This window comes from Chaetodon trifascialis, chromosome 4 (assembly GCF_039877785.1).
Source record: "Chaetodon trifascialis isolate fChaTrf1 chromosome 4, fChaTrf1.hap1, whole genome shotgun sequence".
Lineage (NCBI taxonomy): Eukaryota > Metazoa > Chordata > Actinopteri > Chaetodontiformes > Chaetodontidae > Chaetodon > Chaetodon trifascialis.
This window is the reverse complement of record NC_092059.1, coordinates 4457435-4477644: the sequence shown is the minus strand read 5'-3', so window position 1 is coordinate 4477644 and position 20210 is coordinate 4457435. Positions and strand designations below refer to the sequence as shown.

At 42.8% G+C, this 20210-nt stretch overlaps 3 protein-coding genes across 7 annotated transcripts; all 3 read right to left on the bottom strand.

Annotated features, from left to right (window-relative positions):
- Positions 1-299: 299 nt before the first annotated feature.
- sft2d2a (SFT2 domain containing 2a) lies at positions 300-2747 on the bottom strand. Its single transcript, XM_070961434.1, has 8 exons — positions 2595-2747; positions 2420-2509; positions 2113-2198; positions 1920-2001; positions 925-960; positions 776-834; positions 665-694; positions 300-556 (listed from the first exon to the last, which is right to left on the bottom strand). The coding sequence occupies exons 1-8, from the start codon at positions 2658-2660 to the stop codon at positions 517-519; spliced, it is 489 nt and encodes a 162-aa protein (XP_070817535.1). The 5' UTR covers positions 2661-2747; the 3' UTR covers positions 300-516.
- Positions 2748-4547: 1800 nt separating this feature from the next.
- On the bottom strand, positions 4548-9548 carry tmem45a (transmembrane protein 45a). 2 transcript variants are annotated; one of them, XM_070961333.1, is made up of 6 exons: positions 9362-9548; positions 6605-6812; positions 6165-6377; positions 5159-5343; positions 4933-5075; positions 4548-4818 (listed from the first exon to the last, which is right to left on the bottom strand). In XM_070961333.1, the coding sequence occupies exons 2-6, from the start codon at positions 6798-6800 to the stop codon at positions 4722-4724; spliced, it is 834 nt and encodes a 277-aa protein (XP_070817434.1). In that variant the 5' UTR covers positions 6801-6812; positions 9362-9548; the 3' UTR covers positions 4548-4721. The 2 variants fall into 2 exon arrangements, with proteins under 2 accessions (XP_070817434.1, XP_070817435.1); XM_070961334.1 differs by lacking the exon at positions 9362-9548 and adding an exon at positions 7599-7635.
- Positions 9549-10639: 1091 nt separating this feature from the next.
- Positions 10640-18362, bottom strand: lnp1 (leukemia NUP98 fusion partner 1). 4 transcript variants are annotated; one of them, XM_070961172.1, is made up of 5 exons: positions 17867-18362; positions 15450-15695; positions 14255-14353; positions 13792-13978; positions 10640-12765 (listed from the first exon to the last, which is right to left on the bottom strand). In XM_070961172.1, exons 1-4 carry the CDS (start codon positions 18050-18052, stop codon positions 13811-13813), a joined length of 699 nt encoding a protein of 232 aa, XP_070817273.1. In that variant the 5' UTR covers positions 18053-18362; the 3' UTR covers positions 10640-12765; positions 13792-13810. The 4 variants fall into 4 exon arrangements, 3 of the variants coding, with proteins under 3 accessions (XP_070817273.1, XP_070817274.1, XP_070817272.1); XR_011602132.1 differs by having other exon boundaries at positions 12650-12765; positions 13640-13978; XM_070961173.1 differs by lacking the exon at positions 13792-13978 and having other exon boundaries at positions 12462-12765.
- Between the last annotated feature and the right edge of the window lie 1848 nt (positions 18363-20210).

The following is a 20210-nucleotide window of genomic DNA, read 5'->3' as shown; positions in this document are numbered from 1 at the left end:
AAATATTTCAATATATGAAAAACTTAGCAAAGTCAACTGCATCACAATCGTGTCTGGTGTGTCTGTGCAATGCAATTTTAACCACAGTCAGATTATTACTGCAGGCATTTGTAGGATCTGAGTTTGTAAATTATATTTGTGCTTCACATAAATGTTATTTAGATTATAGAACATTTTGAAATTGGAAGACTCTCTTTATAGAAGTCTTACACAGAAATAATGACGCTGCACTCATTTACGAAACCATTAAAACATTAATTTATTACAAGTATTTACACATATTACAAACCAAGCCCACACTCATTAAAACTGGTACAAGTGATCAATACATACCAACAATCAATCAGCTCAATGAATGAAGCACAAAGCAGAAACAGAAGCATCTTTGGAGATAAAACGTGTGCGTATGTGCTGCAGGAAGAGTCGCAGACTCTGAAGCAGAAGCATGAGGAGGCTGTTTCAGTCACTTCAGTCCTAAAAAACACGTCATCTAGCTGGAAGCCACCGCACAAAGCCTCACTTCAAGCAGATCGACACCATCCTCAATATTGCCTCCCTGGAAAGTTAATTCACACACATCAGACATCCAGACGGGCTGCAAATGACATTTTAATTCTGAACATTTCTGCAACTGTTTTGAATAAATGGTGTTTAAAAGACGAACCTCACAAACGGGATGTACGACAGACTGTACCTGCAAACAAAGCACATTTTCTGTCACCATTTTTTCTTCATTTCAGACCAAAATCCACAAAGACAAACTGAAAAGACTCACCAGGTGAACGACAAGACTTGCAAGATGCAAAATAACAAAGCGAGTCCAAAGTTCTTCCACTGAAAGAAAAACCAAAGTGCTGTCTATGAGAGATCAGCCTTCATCACTGCATCACGTTCTTAGTTAGAAATGATGATGAGCTCGCTCACCCAGAAGGCTGCACAGAGGGTCAACACAAGGCACGTCTGGAAGGATGAACGGGACAAACATGGAGCTTTTTAAACATACTGGTTGAGGCTTGGCCCTCATCCTTCATCAGTGGTGAGAGAATGAGTCTTAATTTCAGGTGGTGAACTCACACACAGTGCACTTAATCCCATTTAAAGAGGTTTGACATGATTTCCTTTGAATTTTTCATTTACATCAGCAAATTTGCAACACTTTTTTGTGCTTGAGCATATTTAAATAAGTAACACGTACACAAAGTCCTCAGTGTTACATCCAGGTTAATGTCATCATATTTTCCTTATTAATTTCCCTTTAGATCTCTGCAGACTTATGGGAAATTAGGCTGTACGCGCATGAAACAGAGCAACAGGTAAAATCAACACTCATTCTCATTCAGGTCATCGTACTTCTAAATGCTTTGCAAAGGCAACTGGACTCGCCTGTAGCTACAGAAGACGTTTCGGTGCTCATCCAAGAGGGTTAATCAGGTCTAACTGGCCGGTGGGGAGTCCCAGACATTCATCCTCTTGCAGGGTTGTTCACACCATGGGAGTTGCTGAGGTCACATGAGTCATTAAGGTCAGATGAGTCATGGTGTGAATGAGTGTTATTGTAAGTGGATGATAAGTGGTGTCAAAGACTACCTCCTCTGTTCAAGTGCAACTACATCTTAAGGACAAGGAACACTCATTTGAGGACAATAATGTACTTATTTTGGCCAAACAAGACCAATGGTTTGAAAGAGGAGTGAAAGAAGGCATCTACGTCCAACTGGAACGACCATCACTGTACAGAGGAGGTGGTCCAGTGACTCCCAAGGTGTGAACGATCCTGCCAGAGGACAAAGGCCTGGGACTCCCCTCCAGTTGGTTACAGATGAGGAGGCCTCCTGGATGAGATGAGAAACGTCCTCTAGAACCTCAAGCAAGTCCAGCTGCCTCCGAGAAGCTCTTAGAAATCACCTCTGTGCACTCACAAGCATGATTGTGGTGGCCAGCGCTCTTGTTTTGTCACACATCCTTTTCAGCTGCTTCAGCGGGCCCATCAGAAACATGGTGCTGTGAGACAAGAGAAAAAAGTCTATAGTCACAAATTCCTCCTTAAAAGAAAACATCAGTTTCATCACCAGCTGCTTGAATCTGATTCGCTCTTCTTGTCGTGACACTGACCTGCACAGAGCACATATGTTTCCGAAAGTGTAAAACACAATGAAGAGAGTGAGCCCCACCCTGGGGATGAAGAGCACGCACACCCCCTGCAAAGACAGACACGCAGACGGATGGTTGGTGGTTTTCTCGCTCAGAAACTGCAGGTTTCATCTCTGAGCTGCAGCTGAAGGCAGGGCGCTGCCAAGCTTCACATCAGCGCATTCCTCAGGGCAAGAAGAACCAGTAAGGCCACCGCGCGCTCTTCCTCATTGTATGGAGCTCAACACAGCAACAGCAGGTGATCACAGAAATTATTATAGATCCTCACCAAAACGGTGCACGCGGCCCCGACCACGAAACAGCCGATGAATCCCTTCACACGTGTTCCCCAGCCCAGGGTAGAGGCTTCATTGACAGTCTGCACGAACAGAGTTTAAAAATGAACAAACAGGTGAGGTTACGGTTTAAAGAGCGTGAGCCTGAAATCAGTGTCCAGGTTTTACCTCCAGAACAGTTCGGTCATCTCTGCGCGCCTCCTCGCCGCTTAACACAGACTTTAATTTATCCATAGCTGGAGATCCCTCAGAGGCGACTGGGCTGCTGAAGGTTTCTGGTTGTTTCCTGGAGCCAGAGAGGAAATTTGCCGGTTTCCTCAAATCTGTGAGGATTGACAATACCGTCACGTGGTTGAGGACCTGTCAGGTATCTTACCCGGCCAGGTGGATGACTTCAGGTTAGTCACGAGCGGAGACGCAGCATGAGCTCTCACTCTGATCTGTTTTTTGTCTGCTACGTAACTCAAGTTTACAGCAAAACAGGGAAAAGTTCACCAACTTTAGTCTGATTACAGAGACTTGAAGGAAAAATAAGATTCAGCCTCAAGCATTTCAATTTATCTTAAATATTTAGTTTATTTTGATGCAACAAGGCGAAACATTATTAAGATTTCCAGTTCTGATGATTTGCTTTTTTCCCCCGTTTTATCCGATAATTAAATTAATTTTTTGAATATTTTTGCTAAATTAAATTGACATTTTTCACTATTTTCTGACATTTCATACATCATTTGTTTATTAGATAATCCAGAAAATGCCTGTGACATTGGTCAATATTAAAAACAATTGTTACTTGCAGGCCTAATTATATACAATTACGTCCGGTTTACAGCATATCAGATTATCTGTTGTAAACAAAGGGAATCTGCAGGAAGGAAAGCTTCAGTATTAAAGCTAACACTGTCAGACGTGACACGTTTTTAAGAAATGAGTGATTGGTCTTCTTGAACACAGACGATCTTTGCTGACGCCTGTTGTCAGATATGTATTGTGTTGTCCTTACAAAAATAAGTCTGCAGGGGGAATTTATCAGCCTTTTCAAGCTATTTCTGTCTCCTGATCAAATGATCTGAGTGATTGTTTGTTGTTAACATGACATACTGTGATTTCACTAATACAGTGAGAAATAAGATTTATGGTGATACATGCATGATTTTGGTCATCTCATCAAGTCTCACAAAGAATAAATTCTGCAGATAGTCCTATTATAACTTTTCAAATGACAGGAAAGTGTTACTATAAAGTGTTTTATGTTACGTACCACTGACAAATATGTTGTCCCTGCAGTCCCTTAAGACGCACCAAATAAATACAGCAAAAAAGAAGAAATGCATAAACAACAATAGCAAATATAATATAATCAGTAATTAAGTCCAATAGCAAAAAACAATTTTAATAAAATTATTATTTTTTGACAGTTGTATTTGACTCACATGTGTGACTCAACCTCTTAACATTGAAAAATTAAAAAGCCACATAAAATACTTTAAGACATGCTTTCAAGTAACACGGTATATGATTGTTTTCACCACGAGCTGCTGAACACCGAAACGTCTGACAAAGAAAAGTTTGGCAAGTCAAAAAGAAAAGCATGCAATCCATAAAAAAGCTTCCCTTATGAGTTCATGTCCACTTAAACTGTGTGTGCAAATGAATAATGACAAAGTGATATGACAGTATATGAAAGGTATCAGGCCACAGTGAAAGGACAGGCACTGCTCCTCCTCCTCCTCCTGAGCAATGATTCTCCTGACCATCTGCAACACCAGCCTCTCAGCGGCTGAATTTCATTGGTTAACGCCTAAATTTGTATCCACTCAGTGCTCTCCTGTCTCATTACTGTCATTCACTGCAGCAGCTGGTATACACCGGTCACTGTATTCAGTCATTAACTGTCTGTCACTGTATTCATGATTTCATTCATGCATTCATCAGCTGTTTATAGCTGTATATTCACTGCATTTATTCATCCATTTGTATTGTGTGAATAGTTTGTGTGGATGAAGAATTAAGGCCCCCCGCGACCCCGAAAGGGATAAGCGGCATAGAAAATGGATGGATGGATGGAAGAATTAAGGCCAATGTACACGAATTGAATGAATTAGTTAATTGCCTTTTGTTTTGCCTTTGTTAAGAGTGGTGCCCCATGGTGAATTTAATGCATGTTAAACTCTATTATTTCATATAAATATTGATTATTTGTGATAGTTGTACTGCTGCTTGAACTGCCAACATCATATCCCTGATTTAACTGTTATATACATGAGTCACAATGTAGATGTAGAACAGTCCTCTTCATAAAATCTCATCCTCTGACTCTGGATCCCTCTCCCTGGGCTTCAGAAGTCCCATTTCCATCGGAGGAGTCCTCTTCAATCTGGAGCGAACCACACTACAGAGAAAGCACAACAAACACCACAGTCACACATGACATAAACCGCTATGAGAGAGTGTGAACGTATGACTTCTGCAAGACTTCCACATGTGCTGTGGAGCAGGTTCTTACCAGCTGACGGTGCAGTAGAGCACGCTCACGACGAGCATGGCGAAGGCGAGGTGCCAGGAGTAACACATGGTGATGAACATCATGTTGTTATGATCACTCAGGTCCCACTCAGGGCCATGAGGAGGGTACAGCACAAAACCAATCTTTGGGCAAAGAGAAGGCGACGTCAGGAGTTATTAAGCACTGGCCTTAACTTCTGCTCATACACGCAAACATTCAGATTTACCTGCCAGAACCAGCTTCCCTGCAGGAGAGTGAGGGTGCAGCGCAGCAGCTCCAGGATAATGTTACCTCGGTGGAAGACCTCCAGGAAGGCAACAAGAGCATCACCAAAGATGGCGTAAAGAAGGAGCTGATGTACATGGACGTCCAGCATACTCCTGCCATGGAGGTGGTAGAGGAAAAGAAATCCTGCCCGAACAAAGAGACAGTCATCAGCAGGAACATAGACAAGAAATAAGTTTTTAACCTTTTATTGGTTTTTAGTTACTCGCTGGCATTCGTTAGTTTGTCAAACTGTCGAATGGCGTCTTTACTTCATTTTTGTTTGTGATTCAGCTGTAAAAACGCATTCATGTGCTCCTTTTTGAGGGACTTATGTACATACAGTATGTCCATGGTCTAACCCAGCCAGGGTACAGTTCTGCAGTTACTGGGGGTACATGGGAAAACTGCAGGGTACCTCATCTAAATTGAAAAAAATTAAGTAACTAGATTACAAAATATATTGTGTCAGCTTTAACATGAGCACAATGTGTTGCAAATGAATGTGTGAAAATTAGCAGAGAACTCCAAACAATTAGCTAAAAGTGTGGTTGAAAGAGTTAAAGGTAGCGAAGTGTTCAAATAGAAAAGGAATGGATAAATGGTTGAAACAGTGGGCTAAAGTTGATGAATGGTTGAAATTTATGGATAAATCAGTGGATAAATGGTTGAAATGCTAAAAATAATTGCTAAACAAGTGAAACACCTAAAAGTAACGGAACACTGAGTTTAAAGGTATGAAAATACATTGTACTAATTGTAACTAATATTGTACAACATTTTGACAGTTGTATGAACTGTAACCAATAGAGTTAAATAACATCCAGTTTATGATAAATGTAATTGAACCCATTTGGAACCTGTTGGGAGGGACTGATGACGTTGAGTTCCTCTGATTGGCTTGGGGGGGGGGGGGGGGGGGGCGTGTCAAAATGAATGCTGGACAATGCAAATGTCGTTTTTCTTACCTTCATTGAAGAAAGCGATAGCCAGCATTAACCTATCCAGCGCCAGCGGTGCAGCCTCTGTGGTGTGAATGATCAGAGTCACAGTCCCAAACAGGCCAAAGAACAGATACATGGTGGCGTGCTGCCAGTTCATCAGATCCTCCCAGTGTTTCTCTGCAAAGTCGTACAGCTGCAGTTTGGGCCCATCTGCCAAAAACTGCTCTGCCATCATCCCTGGGGAGCACAGCAGAGGAAACGCTCAGATCAGAGTGAATAGTGTGAGCTCGTATTTGTGTCACTCTCTGCTCATATCCAGTCACTGAAGTCTCTTTAAACTGCTTTCATGTGTGCTGGATTTAAGCAGACAAAACCTCAACCGGTCGTTTCTTACAAGCTCATATCGCTCATGTCACTTTTCCTATTAATGTTTGCTGGCCAAACAGGAAGACCTGTGTACGCACCAAAAAAAGAGAAGAAGAGTATGACAGAGCTTTCGATGATCTCCAGGCGGCGCTGCGAGGCTCTGCTGGCCAGCCGAGTGGAGCCGATGTTCTTGTTCCTGCGGGTGGCGTACCAGAGTGAGTGCTTCCCTATCCACCAGATCCCAGCCACCAGAAAGAAGCTTCCAGGAAGCGCGTGGCCTTTGAAGCTTCCCATGACTCACGACACCTGAATCGTACAGGAAACACATCTATTAGTGGTCGTTACGGATAATTGCATTATTGCAGGGAAGTGCTGACATCTCAGTGATCCGAGAAAATGTGATTTCCTCTCGCACTACAACAGAAAAGGTAGGCAGCTAGGTGGCACGGTGGAACAGTGGCAATACTGTTGCCTCACAGCTAGAAGGTCCCAGGTTCGATTCCCCCCTGGGGCGTTGAGGGTGTCCTCCACCATGCCTTCGGTGCCTGCTGTCCTTATCTCGAGAGGAAAAAGGGGCCTTTCTGTGTGGAGTTTGCATGCTCTCCCCGTGTTCACCTGGGGGATCCTCCATAAGAAATGAACCCCCCCCAAAAAAACATGCATGAAGATCACCACCTGACCAGGAAGGACGACTAGGATGGGTCAAAAGCGGACAGAAAATTTCACCAAGCATGTGTACTAAATGCATGTACTATGTGGTGTGACAATAAAGGCTTCTTCTTCTTCTTCTTCTTTTCTTCTGAAAGCAGATGCTTCCTCTGGACATGAATCAGGGTTTTCTTCTCACTACTGCCTCTACATTCCATCAGGAAGTAAAACGCAGGTAGTAAGAAGCGTCAACACAAACACTATAATTTGGCATATATTTTAGACAAAGTGTTCTTCCACTGGCATATACGGTATTTTTAGCGCTGCTGGCAAAGAGAAGGAATAAGAAATGTGAAGGGAAAAGCGGAGGAGTGCCTGCAATTTAGTTCAACAGCATAATTAGACATAATTAGTGTGTGTGCTGGCGACGGGCCCTCAGCTGACCTTGGTAGAAGTGTGTCTGGACGGGGAAAGAAACCTGTTAGAGCATTGCGAGACTCGCACTTTAACCTTAACATACGAGATCCAGTCCTGCACTATACAACAGAGCAGTTTTTATGACTGGATTAGACATTGATTGTATTACATCCTCGGTAATGATTAGCCATCATTTCCTTTCAAGCGAACCTGAGCGTGATTGATGTGTGCTGGTGTCGGTGGACGCAGTCCGGGCTGTCATCATCCGCTGTGTGCAGCCACATGTTTGCTCTCTCAAGGGAACAAAACGTATCTCCAATAAAAGAAAAAGAGTCAGAAACAAACAAAGCTGCTACTTCAAAGTCAGCCGTGTGTTCTGTGCCTCCTTGTGGTTTCACTGTAAATATGAAATTACTTTAAAGAGGATGAAGGCGCTTTAGAAACCCGTCTGACTGTCTGATGCTTTTTAAACTCTGGCAGCAAAACAGGAGCGACATCAATAGTGAGAATCAGAATGAGGTGTGTGGCTGCACCCCCTTTGTGATGGAGATGACAATATTCCGGTCGCAACAAAGGGAACCTTTTAAAGGAGGACGCTCAATAAAAAGGGATTGTTTGAGATGTTAAACTGAGCTCATCTGTGTCCGACGGCCCTTCGCCTGTGCAGCCTCTTCAGAGGGAGGAAAACACTTCAGTCGCCATGGCAATCGCTCCCTTGTGTCACTCCATGCTGCTGAAGACTTCGGATTTTACTCCCAATGTCAACAACAACATCTGTGCAGCCTTGTTTCCACATTCAGAGGTTCCCACACATTTTCATATGAGGGAATGAACACACATTTTATTATACTCAGTGGTGGAAAGTAACTTGAGTATTGCACTTAAGTACAACTGTGAGGTACTTTTACTTTCCTTGAGTACAGCTCTGAGATGCTACTTTATACTTCAACCAAAGGAAAACAATGCACTTGCTCCTCGATCATATTTATTCGACAGCAAGCTCCATGTCAAGGTGCTGGCCTACGGGAGGAGCTGGGGACAGAAACACCACCAAACAGATCAAAACAGATCAAATTAGCACCACCTTGACCAGTCATAAAGTTTAAGTACTGCTTAGGTATTGAAGCATCAATAATAAAGATCAGCTGAGGTCATTGCACACGATGAGTCAGCTACCTTACAGCTACTGATACCTTTAAGTGCATCTGCTACTACTGTTTTTACTTTATTTTAGACGCAGGACTTCTTAAAACCTCCCATACACGAAGGGATAAGGCTGAAAGTTAATATCACATGCATCACTTTTTGCATCATTTTTGCATACAGAGCTCGCTGACATCAGCTGAGCTTAGTGGAATAATTGTGAAGGCATTTGTGGGGTTTTTTCCATCTTTTTTAATTTGCTGGTGACACCTTTTATAAACAAGTGTACACCTGTGTACAAAAACATTTTTTTTAAGGACATTCATGACCTGCCAGAAAGCTCTCTTTGTCATTTACTCTGGCACAGCAGTCAAAGGCTGCAGAGCTTATAAATAGAGATTATAAGGGCTGTTAACCTGATAAAACACACAAGTCGCTTAATGTGTACCGTGAGATAATTAAAACAAACAGGGCTGCAGAGACCAACATTAAGATGTGGTTTACTGAGCCTGAACGTGAACATCAGACCTTATCAGTGCACAGTATAGTGTAAAAATCAAACTTGATATAATGCATTATGAAGCCACTGTACAGGAAACAGTATCCCAAAATTCCTTCACAGCAGAAAGGAAAAAGGGGGGTCTTACCCAAGTGTGTTTGTTCCTGGAGATGAAAAGTTGCGAAGTACGTTGAGCCAAAAATAAATCAAAACATCCTCATTTTCTCATCACGCAAATCTTTTTTCCCGTGACAACATCGAGATTTATCCCCTCTGCTCTTCGGCAAGTCACGAAGTAAACATCGGTTATCTCCTCCGACTCCCAGCAGCCTCCGGACCCGTTTCACAACGTTTTCTTTTTTTCTTTTTTTTTCTTCCAATCTTTCCGTCTCCAAACATTTTAGGCTTTTACCACCAATAAACCATCCCATTGGATGGCAGCGATGAGTGGCGTCATCGGTGCGTGCTGTCATTGGCTGGAGTGCGCGTCGGTCTCAGGTGTCCACGTGTGCACTTTCACTCCGCCTGTTCGTGCTCCGGCCCGGTCCCGCCCTGCTGGGTGGAAACCGCTACTTTCCGTCTGCCAGGCCGAGCCGGACCGGGACAAGACGTCCGGCACGTAGACCCTCTTATCTCCAGCCTGGAGCTTTGGTCCGTCGCTTCACTTCTTTTCGTGGTAACACCCGCAGTTTAAACAGTAACTTCCTGTAATTCACGGTGTCATCGTATGAATCAGAACGCCGACACAGAAAATGCTTTATATTGATTCATATGACCAAATTACACCTTAAACTGCGGCCTGTAAAGTTAATACTGAACGGCAGCGATTCACTTTAACTTTAACTTCAACTTTAACTTTAACTTTAAGAAAACTGCAAAGGACACCTTTGCCATTGTGAGTCCAAATAATAATAACAAAACAACAACAAAAATAATAATTGAACACATTACAGTTTATAAAGTGTGCAAGATTTCCCTGCATTTTCAGGAGGAATGGAACTCACTACTTTCTAATATTTACAGTATTTGCTGTATAATTTCTCCTAAATGGATGCAAAACATTGGATAAACAGGAACAGGAAGTGTTCTGACAAGTGACAAGGCTTTGAGATGGTGCTTGCAAACCTTGATGGAACGAAACCGTCAATATCATTTATGCCTACCTGTGTTTTACCTGCTCAAGTCAAAATATCTGCTGAGAGAGAGCTATTATGATGCTACTTGCTGTGATTATAGGATCTGAATCCCTCCAATGCTATTATTACTGGCCTCGGTGTGAGCTGCAGAGTTAAAATCCGAACAATAAAAGCGATGAAGAGGTAGCGACTATAAATGGCATATTACGCAGAAAAGTGTATGTTTGTTGAAACCACATTAAGCATGGGAGTGTCACGTCAAGACCACAACAGTGGACAGCAGGGCTGTGTGTCAGCAGTTGGCTCTCAGGGGGACAGTGAACGCAGCAGCTGAAGGCGTCTTATAAAATGTCAGACAGCGACAAAATGTTTAATATTTCATGTATGAAAGACAATCCGAAAAACAAATTTACATCTCTGAGAGAGGACAGCAGGCCTGACTATAGCTCAGTGACAATTCCCCTTTAAAGAGATAAGAAAATGACTTGGATACCTTCCAGCTATAATTACTGAGATCCTAACAGACATTATCAGTGGAAACACATGTTTTTTAGTTTGGACACAAATCCTGACAACACCTCAACTGATCACCGGGGTTAGTAAAGGATTTAACATCACATGAAATAAAAGCAGTAGTGATACACATACTGTACATGGGAAAACAATGACATATTTGTCAGTAACTAGAAATACATTTATATGGATATATTTATGTACAGGCAGTCCGATTGTGTTGGACATCGAGCAGACGCTGTAAACTCTCATGTGGCAGTGCAAGATACTCAACAGTTCGTAGATGACGGCAGATTAGACCTCACATGCAAAACAATAGCACAGATAAGGCAGGAAGATGGAGCAGATGCTAACTGAGGTACAGGATGACAGTTCAGGAGGAGTTCACTTTTCAGACTTCAGAGTGAGTATTATCAACAGGCAGAAAACAGGTGGGTGCGTTCACTCACTCTCAGTCACCGTGAAGCTGTAAGTATCATTATTTCTGTCCATGCCGTCAGCACGGACTGAGTGTACAATACATAAACACTGGCCAGTTAGTTTGAATATGCAAATACTACACACACGCTAACACACTGTTGACACTCTGTATATGATGTGTTTGTGCTCATCAGACAGAGGAGAGGTTTAAAAATGGTTTATGTTATTAAAAAATGTGTTGTTCAGATGTTTATTTTTCAAAACTAAATGTCAATTCAATGTGCAGAAAGTTAAATGATCAGGACTTGATTAAAGAAAAGAATTGGACATCTGGGGAATATGCCTTTCTGCTTTCTTGTCAAGAGTTAGATGAGATGCTAAATATGAAGCTAAAACCAGCAGCTGGTTAGCTTAGCTTAGCATAAAGACTGGAAACTGAGGGAAACAGCTCGTCTGGCTCTGTCAAAAGGCAACAAAATCCTCCCACCAGCAGCTCTGAAGCCAGTTAATGAGTCATATATCTTATCTATTAAAGTGTAAAAAATAACCAATTTAAGGGGCTATTTCTTGGCCTGGACCGGCTGCCAGCAGCGGTGTCCGGGGCCTAAAGCTTGCATCCTGCTATGGTGAAGGGATGACCCGCCCCACTAGGCCTCTGATTGGCTTGTACTAGTTGCCTTCTTCGGTTGGGTTGGTTAGATTTAGGCATGAGAAGTGATTATTGGTAGGACAAGGTAAGAACATCAAGGTAAGCTAATGTGAGCAGAGTAGAGCAGGACATCCCTTGGCCATGGCAGGATTTGCAAACCACCCTTGACATATGATTGGCCAGCTCAAATGCCATCCTAAAGTACGATTGGCTGTCTACCCAGCGAGAGGCGGGACCTTTGTTTGAACCAACTGTTTGATGAGTATTTTTAAATGTGCATTGTTTTGTTTGTAGCTTACTTTTGGAAGCAAAATTTCTTTTTGAGCACTTGAGGAAGAATAAAATATGGAAACTTTATATTATATTTGTACGATTTCACTCTGTTGTGTTGTGATTGGTGGGTATATTTATCTTTTAAATACATATTTTAAACACACAAATGTGAGAAATTGTAAAACATGGTTATGTAATTAAAGTAGATAAGTGAAATGGAAAATGAATGCTATTCCCAAAAAAGCCCCAAAAAATGACATTTTCTGTCTGTTATTTTGGGGCCACACACTGTCCAGGGGCCCTACTATGACAGAAGATGAGTGCTGTTGTCAGTAAACCCTCACACGTTGACCAAGGAGCACCGTTCATGCAGAGGGACTGAGGTGAGGTGGAGGTCTGGGGATCAGTGGGTCACACGGGCATGCAGACATGGCAGGTGTAGGTACGGGACCATTATGGGACTTTGGTGCGGGACGAAGACCAGTAGAGGGGCTTCAGCATGGACACGTGGACTCGGCATGTGGGGCACATCTGCTTCTTCCACAGCCACTGCTCCATGCACTGAAACACATGTTAAAAGAGCTTATTACAGGCTGAATGTTTGTGATTCCTGCAGGTATTGATTCCCCTCACAGATGCCAGGAGGTAGTTTCCAACATGCTGACCCACAGAAAGCACACACACAACAGGCTCCACAGTGACCCTGAGCCCCGGCTGTGAGGACGCTGCTGTCACATGTGGTTACAAAAGAGCTCAAGAAATAAAAAGTAGATAACTGGATAATTTTTTGCCCTGATTATTTATTTCTCATCTGTTACAACACAAAACACAAACACTGAAAACACACATTAGTTTGTCCTCCATTAACTTCCAAGCTATCAAAATGACACACGCTGTCCTACAAGTCCTCAGACTCTACTGTAAATAACATTACTGGAAACAGGAAATAGCTAAACCACAGCAGTTCATCTACAGTAAGAGCCATATTAAATCTTTTTAATACTGTTTTGTTTCACTGAAAGACTTTTCAGATGTTCTCCCTGTGTGATATTTAAAATCAAACAGAAAAGTCCGATTCCATGACATCCTGACATCTTTTATATACTGCTATGAAGAAAATACCTCACACCTGTGCTTCATGAATTTATTCTCTATTTGCTCTCTATTTTTATTCCCTTCTATGTCTCTGTTTCATATTTCTAATACTATTGGCGCTGCCTGTAACGCTATTTTCTCCTATGGGGCATTAATAAAGTGCTAACTTATCTTTTAATTCAGACTTTCCTAATTGGATGTAATTATGATTTGTGGTTTATCTCGAATTTGGCTTTTGTTCTTTTTGTATTATGTAAAGCACTTTGTGTTACAGTGCTTTGTATGAACAGTGCTATACAAAGTCTGACTGACTGATTGCAAATTATCCAATTAAACCCACAGAGCAGTTTGCAGTTTGACAGGATCACGTCAGGCACAGTTACGGCCCTGACATTTGAACACTTGAACGCCACACCATGACCGGTTCAGGTGCGGCCCCTGAAGTTAGGCCCCACGGGCTGCAGATCCTCCACTGTTCCTCCGAGGAGTCACCTCCTTCCGCAGAGTGATCTCAGCGATGCCTCCGCAGGGACAGCTGACGCCGCAGTGCGTGCTGCTCCTTCTCCGTGGGGATCGGTCCGTCCGCCGACTTCCTCCTCTCGTCCGAGAGCCTCCTCACCTGCAACGCCGCCGCTTCGCTGCCGCTGCGGGGCCGACACTGCTCTGTCCTCCGAGCTGCCTTCAGCGCCCATCAGACGGAGACACGGCGGTCAGTAGGAGCTGCTGGAGCTCCGCGCTTCCACAGAGAGAGTTTCAGGTGCAGGCAGATTGTTTGCATCCCGCTTCACATCATGCATGTCCAGGAGTGAGCTGCCTGCATGCGCCGTGGATCTGATATGTGACATGCTGGGATTGGGCTGAACATGCAGAGGCTGCTGGCGATGGGAGGGTCAGGGTTGTGTAAGCAGAGGGTGCAGGAGACATGCAGTGTCTGACTTGAAGAACTGTGTTTTACCTCCTTGTGGAAGCGGTGCGAACAGTGCTGCTCCTGAACTCCGCCTGCGCTCCTCCTCATGTCCTCATGACAGATCAGGCACAGCTTATCTTCATCGTTCTGTAAAAGAAAGAAATCAGCTTTATTTTTAAAGCTCAGCCTCTGACCACAATGATCGATCAGGTATACTTACAATACTAATGCTGTCTGGCTCCCAGTGGTGGAAAGTAACAGTACATTTACTCTAATAGTTAACTTGAGTATTTCCATTTACACTGCTCCTCCACTACGGTTCAGAGGCGACTTTCATGACAGTTTAATGATACAAATATAATGAAGAAATCAGTTATGATGCAATGTTAAGCTAAAACTTCAGTATTCAAGTATTTAAAGTTAAACCACATGTACCAGCTTCAATATCAATAAGCACATTAATTCATCAATAAGTATAATCGAATACTATGATATATGGTATTCTGAGATATTCTTTTCTACATGACGAGCACTTTTACTTCGGGTACTTTCAGTGTTTTTTAATGCTAATACTTTTGTTCTTTTACTGAAGTAAAAAATGCAGGACTTTTACTCGCAGCAGAGTATTTTTACGCTGTGGAAAGCACAAAATCTGAGTACTCCTTCCACCTCTGCTGGTTGCACTGTACTCTTACTGCTCCAGTGCACTGACGGAAAACAGTATTTTCAAATGATTAATATGAAATTTGAAGATGAAACACAAACATACAACAGTCCAACTTTTGATTTGAAGGCTTTGTTGAACGTAATACACATTTGGCTACAGATGATGAATATACTGCATGTTATTAGCAGTAAATATACTGTATATGCAGTGAAAGTATACAGTAATTGTTGCAGTGAAGCTATTCCTTCTGCTGCTTTGCTGAGCTGTCAAAACAGAGAAGCCTAATTCAGCGTTTGCTGTCATGTCCAATCACAGAAAGCTTCACTCACAAAGATGAACAAAGATGAGCTTTTCAACACGTCAGGCCGTTCAAACCTGTCCGTGATCCCGTCAGTACGTTTTGTAATCTGCATCTAAGTGCTCTTTAATCTTTAAGGCTTCATCACAGTGAAAGACAGAGTGCACCAAACCTGATCCACCCTGCAGTTAACTGGATGCTCTACAACACGCTGACCTGGTTCAGAAAACTGTCAAACCTGCTTAAATCTCCATTAACTTTGCAACACTTCTGCTCACCAGAGACATGTTCTGCTTGTCGCGGAGACACAGCCTCCTCTCGAAGGACTCTGTGAGCTCTGGGATGGTGGTGATGCGGTTCTCCAGGACGGTCGACTTGGAGCGGTTGTTGTCGTCCGAGGAGGTCCGGCGAGCCCTCTGGTGGGGCCTGACCTCCCCCTTCTCCTCTCTCGGCTTGATGTGGCTCGGGGTGGGAGCCATTGTAGCCGCATGGAGCCTGTTCAGCTTCATGGCGTCTAATTGTGACTGTGGGCCACACAGAGAGGGACAGTACGTCCTGTTAGACAGTGTAAGACCTCAGTGACTCAGCTGAAAGGAAAATAATAGTGCGACATTTCCACGTTTCCCACAAAAGCTGAAAATGTGAAGACCATTAAACCAAAGAGACGATCCTGCTGAGCTGTTGTCTGAACGGGGTTAATCACGCCTGATATTCTTAAGTAACCATGTCAGCAGAGCATCCACCTAATTATAGTTTACATCTAGACTCAGGCCGGTCTGTTCAATGATTATTTAAACAACAGCAGTAATCAGATTATTATACTTATGTGTTGCAACACAGGCAAGCTGAGATTACAGTCAAAACAAAGCAAGTGTTAACTTTTCTTCGTGTTATGACTCTTTCATCACTCACTGCTTAACTTTAGTGCCGGTGATGAAAAAATCAACAATTCACAGTGATGAGTGTGTCAGAAAGACTCCAGTGATTTCGTTTAGCGCACTTCAATGTAAAGCCGGGCTCCTCACAAGAGAGACAACACGGCAGATGCGGAGATATCCTGATTTTTAGGTCCTTAGTTTTACTCCACGAATACTGGATCCTACATCTACCTCCTCCCCTGAATTGTTGTAACCCAAATCCATTTTGACATTAACTCAATGGAAAACAGCACCAAGACAATATATTTAATGTCTGAGCTCATCAGCTTCATTGATTTTTGTAAATATCTGCTTATAAAACACCTGTTTGGATCATTCCACAGGTAAACAGGCGTCCTGGAAAGGTTCAGTCGTTCACGAGCGAGGGTGGAGCGAGGTTCACCACTTTGTGAACACATGATTTTATAATGGAAATTACTGCATGGACTCAGAAACACTTCAGAAAACTCAATAAATACATAATTGCATTCTGTTTTATTGACATTTTCACCACATCCCTATAATGGAATTAGGGGCTGAATATGAGTTCATCAGCAGTGTCTAAAAAGACTCCATTACAGTACATATCTCTGTACTTATGGATTAATAGTCAGATGATTCAGCTTGTTCCTCCTCTGGGTCAAACGCTCACGTCGGTCTGCATCGGCAGCAGGAAGCACAGGCTTTCACAATGAAAATAAATCTAATTTTCAGCTGAGCCGCAGCCCTCTGTGCTTTGTTTGAGAGGCCCATCTATATGAGGATGTGTCATCAGGTTTCCCATCAGCTGCTTTTGCTCCACATCACCATCAGGATTTTCTTTGGTTCCAAAGGAAGAAAACACAAAACCTCCAAATGTAACAGAATAGCAGTGCAGCTCTGATCATATGACAATATGCAAGTCCTAAGCTTACAGGGTATACACATACTTTCTGATGAACACCCACTTTGGTAAACTGAATGTCCCTCATTATACTGAGCACCTCCTGCATGAGCCACAAGTGTGCTGCTGTGTAGCTGCCATTGACCTCTGACCTCTCCGTTATGGGAGGCGAGTGAAAAGTCAGTTCACTCATGGCAGTGAATAAAGCAGCACTTTGTCCACCGTTCCATAGAGCACATGCTCTCTTGCATGCAGCAGTCCATGACTGAAAAAACATCACAGATTTTTAGAAACGTCTGTGACTGTTTGTTTCAGCTGGAGATAAATGGCGAGTAGGAAAGTCAGCAGTGAACTCTGGTTAAAGCAGCATGTGGCAGAACGTTTGCACACGGCACAGGAAGCTACATAAACTCATGCATCCACGAGTTGCAGCAGGATATGATCAATTTAAAACAATCTATCTGTGCATGTCTGTGTGTTAGTGTGTGATGGAGGAGAGTCATATACTTGTGCATCAGCTCACATTATTGATGAGCAGCAGGTTGAGGCAAAATACAGGTCAGGTCATCCTGTTACTGAACGACACAGCAGACATGCATTCATCTACTGGCTGCCAGAAGACAGATTTTTCTTCAATATGGTTTTCTCTTTTATATTTCAGTATAACTTTTTTCAGTTTCCCACTCTGACGTTGCATTGTGACGTCAGTGCTTTTTTTGCTAATTTATTCTTGAAGGTAGTAGTATCAAAAAGTTTACATCAGTTTAAAAACACCTTTAATGCCGTGCCAGTCAGATCATTGGTTCAAGGCGTCTTACTGCTGTCTGTATGTCAGTGTAAACACATATTGTTCAAAGTCACATGCTTGCATCCGTCAAATGCTGGCGGTCCTTACCACAGTCGGGAGTGATGCCCTTCGATCCGCTTGCATTTTCGCAGGTCTTCTGAAACTGCGTTTTCTCTCTCTGGACTGTCCGGTTTCTGCTCCGTGACCCCAGTAGCTGCTCATCCACTTTGTGAAGTTGCCGTCATCATCTTCATCATTGTCCACAACGAAAGCAGGCAGGAGCCTGAGAGACATGATGGAGCTGTGCAGGGAGCCTCTTGGTGCAGCACGTCCGAGTACAACAAATGAAAGTGTGATCCTGGCTGAGTGGCACGGAAAGTAAAGACAACGCTGAGCTGACCTACTAAGCCTCTGACTGACTGGCTGCTCTACAACACAACACTGTCCCACAAGGCAAAGGTAGCTTACTTAAGTTAGTTCCCTCTGGAGCTCAAGCGCTGCTGGAGTTGTATTCTTGGATGATCCAAAAATAAGCTTCAGAGCTTTTACTCTTTAAATAAGTGAATCCCCTTTAATCTAGTTACTCTGGCTGGGAGAAAGTAAAAATGGAGGTGATGGGAATAAACACGGGGCAGGAGTCTGAGAGGAACGGCTAGTATTTTGGTACTGGGTGGGTGATGTGACCACAGCTTTTAATCTTTCCATTACAGTCATGAGCCTGGGGGTAGACAACTGAAACTCCAATGTCCCCATACTTTCCACTCGCCGAGTACATCAAACCTGTCAATAATTATGGAGTGCAGGCTACCCTGTCTACCACTGTGTGCTGAGAGCCTGCGGCTTATTTAATACAGGCCAGAGAGGGAGCATTTTTCATGTCGCACCAGGCACTACTGAATCATAATTTTGCTTTTCTCGCCTTCATTTCTTATCAAAATGCTCAGGCATAATTCTCATGAGAGAGAAAACACAATTCAGCAACAGGAAAAGCAACATTTGCACAAGTTGAAATCTTTGCAGCACACAGTCTGAATAATATATGTGCAGAGCAAACATATATCATAACACATTACTTCTGCTACACTAGATAGTATACAGACATCGTGGAGTCTTATGGTACCTGGAATGTCCATTATGGGCTGTGCTGAATGAGCAGATGCTGTAATCCTGCTGCAGTGACCTCTGATCAGACACAATAGACGTATTATGGAAAACATGATATGGAAGGAAATATTAGATAGATAACCACTTTTGAAAGTTTTTTCCTCTAGTTTTCTGCTGCAGAGGAATTTATTAAGATGAAATTTACACTTGAACTTGAACACAGTCTTCCTTTACATGAAGAGGCTCAATCCGAGAGTCTCTGGAGGAGGACTAATCTGGGCTGTTATGAGACGTTCATGCAGCTTTGTCATGTAACATCAGATCATGGCTGAGTACAAGATTACAGTAATCGGCTGTTTTTCCAAAGACGGGAGCCAATTAAGGTTGCACCTGCGCTCAAATGATCGAGAATAATGAAAAAAACAATGAGTGCCCTTTATATATGCCGACATGACCCCAGAAGATGCAAATCTTTCGTGCAAATAAGACAATACTTCTCCATTTCTGGAAAATAATTCAGTAATCAGATTACACATCAAGAGGGATTCGCCAAACCAACATCTTTTTTTAGATGTCTTTAAATTCTTTATCGTGGATGTGTATTATATAAAGGACAAATTGCAGTCTGATGTAAAGAAGTACAAAGAAACGGGGAAAACAGTTGTGTTGCTCTGTTTCAAATCTACAGTTGGGTTGCAGGATCAGACTTGTGGCTGCCATCCAATCACTACAATCAGTATGCTTTCTCTTCTGGATGTGTGCATGTCACAGGTCTGCCAAACAGTGCAGCAAAACACTTCTTGGAACGCGGACCAGTTATCCAGAAAGCTAACAGATCAACAACAAACTGTATAAATAAAATGTACCTGCATGAGCACCTGAAGTTAATCTGATCAAATGATCAAACTGGAATGACTTGGTGTATTTATGTAGTTGATTTCTAAAGATTTAGGATTTCAAACACTTCCCAGCATGATGGCAGCACAGACACATCTCAGTGCTTGCAGGTTTCCAAACATCTAGTGGCAGCAACTAAAAGTAAGCCGGGCTGCGCTAACAATAGCAGGCAGTTTTCACAGGAGACAGGAATAGCTATAGAGGAGATCAGACATCCTTGCTGTAACCTCTGTCAGTCGGCCCTTTCACCTCTCTGAAGAAACAGGGTCTGCGGGGTCATTGCAGACAGACACACCACATGTGCAGTGTACAGTACAAGGTCATTGTGTCTCATCACGCGTTGGAGTTTAGCGGCAAAATTGATTTCGGGGCTTTTTAAAACAAGCTACTGTGTCAGTGTAGAGTGGATAATGTTAGGCCAGCTGCATTCATTTAGGATAAATTATAGCTG

What these genes read in the sequence shown, in the direction of transcription:
- sft2d2a (XM_070961434.1), bottom strand. Translation starts at nt 2,660, where the DNA reads ATGGATAAATTAAAGTCTGTGTTAAGCGGCGAGGAGGCGCGCAGAGAT. An exon ending in TGGCCACCACAATCATGCTT is followed by an intron (nt 961 to 1,919) that starts GTGAGTGCACAG and finishes TCATCCTTCCAG; the next exon opens with ACGTGCCTTGTGTTGACCCT. An exon ending in TCGTACATCCCGTTTGTGAG is followed by an intron (nt 557 to 664) that starts GTTCGTCTTTTA and finishes TTAACTTTCCAG; the next exon opens with GGAGGCAATATTGAGGATGG.
- tmem45a (XM_070961333.1), bottom strand. Translation starts at nt 6,800, where the DNA reads ATGGGAAGCTTCAAAGGCCACGCGCTTCCTGGAAGCTTCTTTCTGGTG. An exon ending in ACTCTTCTTCTCTTTTTTTG is followed by an intron (nt 6,378 to 6,604) that starts GTGCGTACACAG and finishes TGTGCTCCCCAG; the next exon opens with GGATGATGGCAGAGCAGTTT. An exon ending in TATCGCTTTCTTCAATGAAG is followed by an intron (nt 5,344 to 6,164) that starts GTAAGAAAAACG and finishes TTGTTCGGGCAG; the next exon opens with GATTTCTTTTCCTCTACCAC.
- lnp1 (XM_070961172.1), bottom strand. Translation starts at nt 18,052, where the DNA reads ATGTCTCTCAGGCTCCTGCCTGCTTTCGTTGTGGACAATGATGAAGAT. An exon ending in GGGCATCACTCCCGACTGTG is followed by an intron (nt 15,696 to 17,866) that starts GTAAGGACCGCC and finishes TGTGGCCCACAG; the next exon opens with TCACAATTAGACGCCATGAA. An exon ending in ACAAGCAGAACATGTCTCTG is followed by an intron (nt 14,354 to 15,449) that starts GTGAGCAGAAGT and finishes TTTCTTTTACAG; the next exon opens with AACGATGAAGATAAGCTGTG.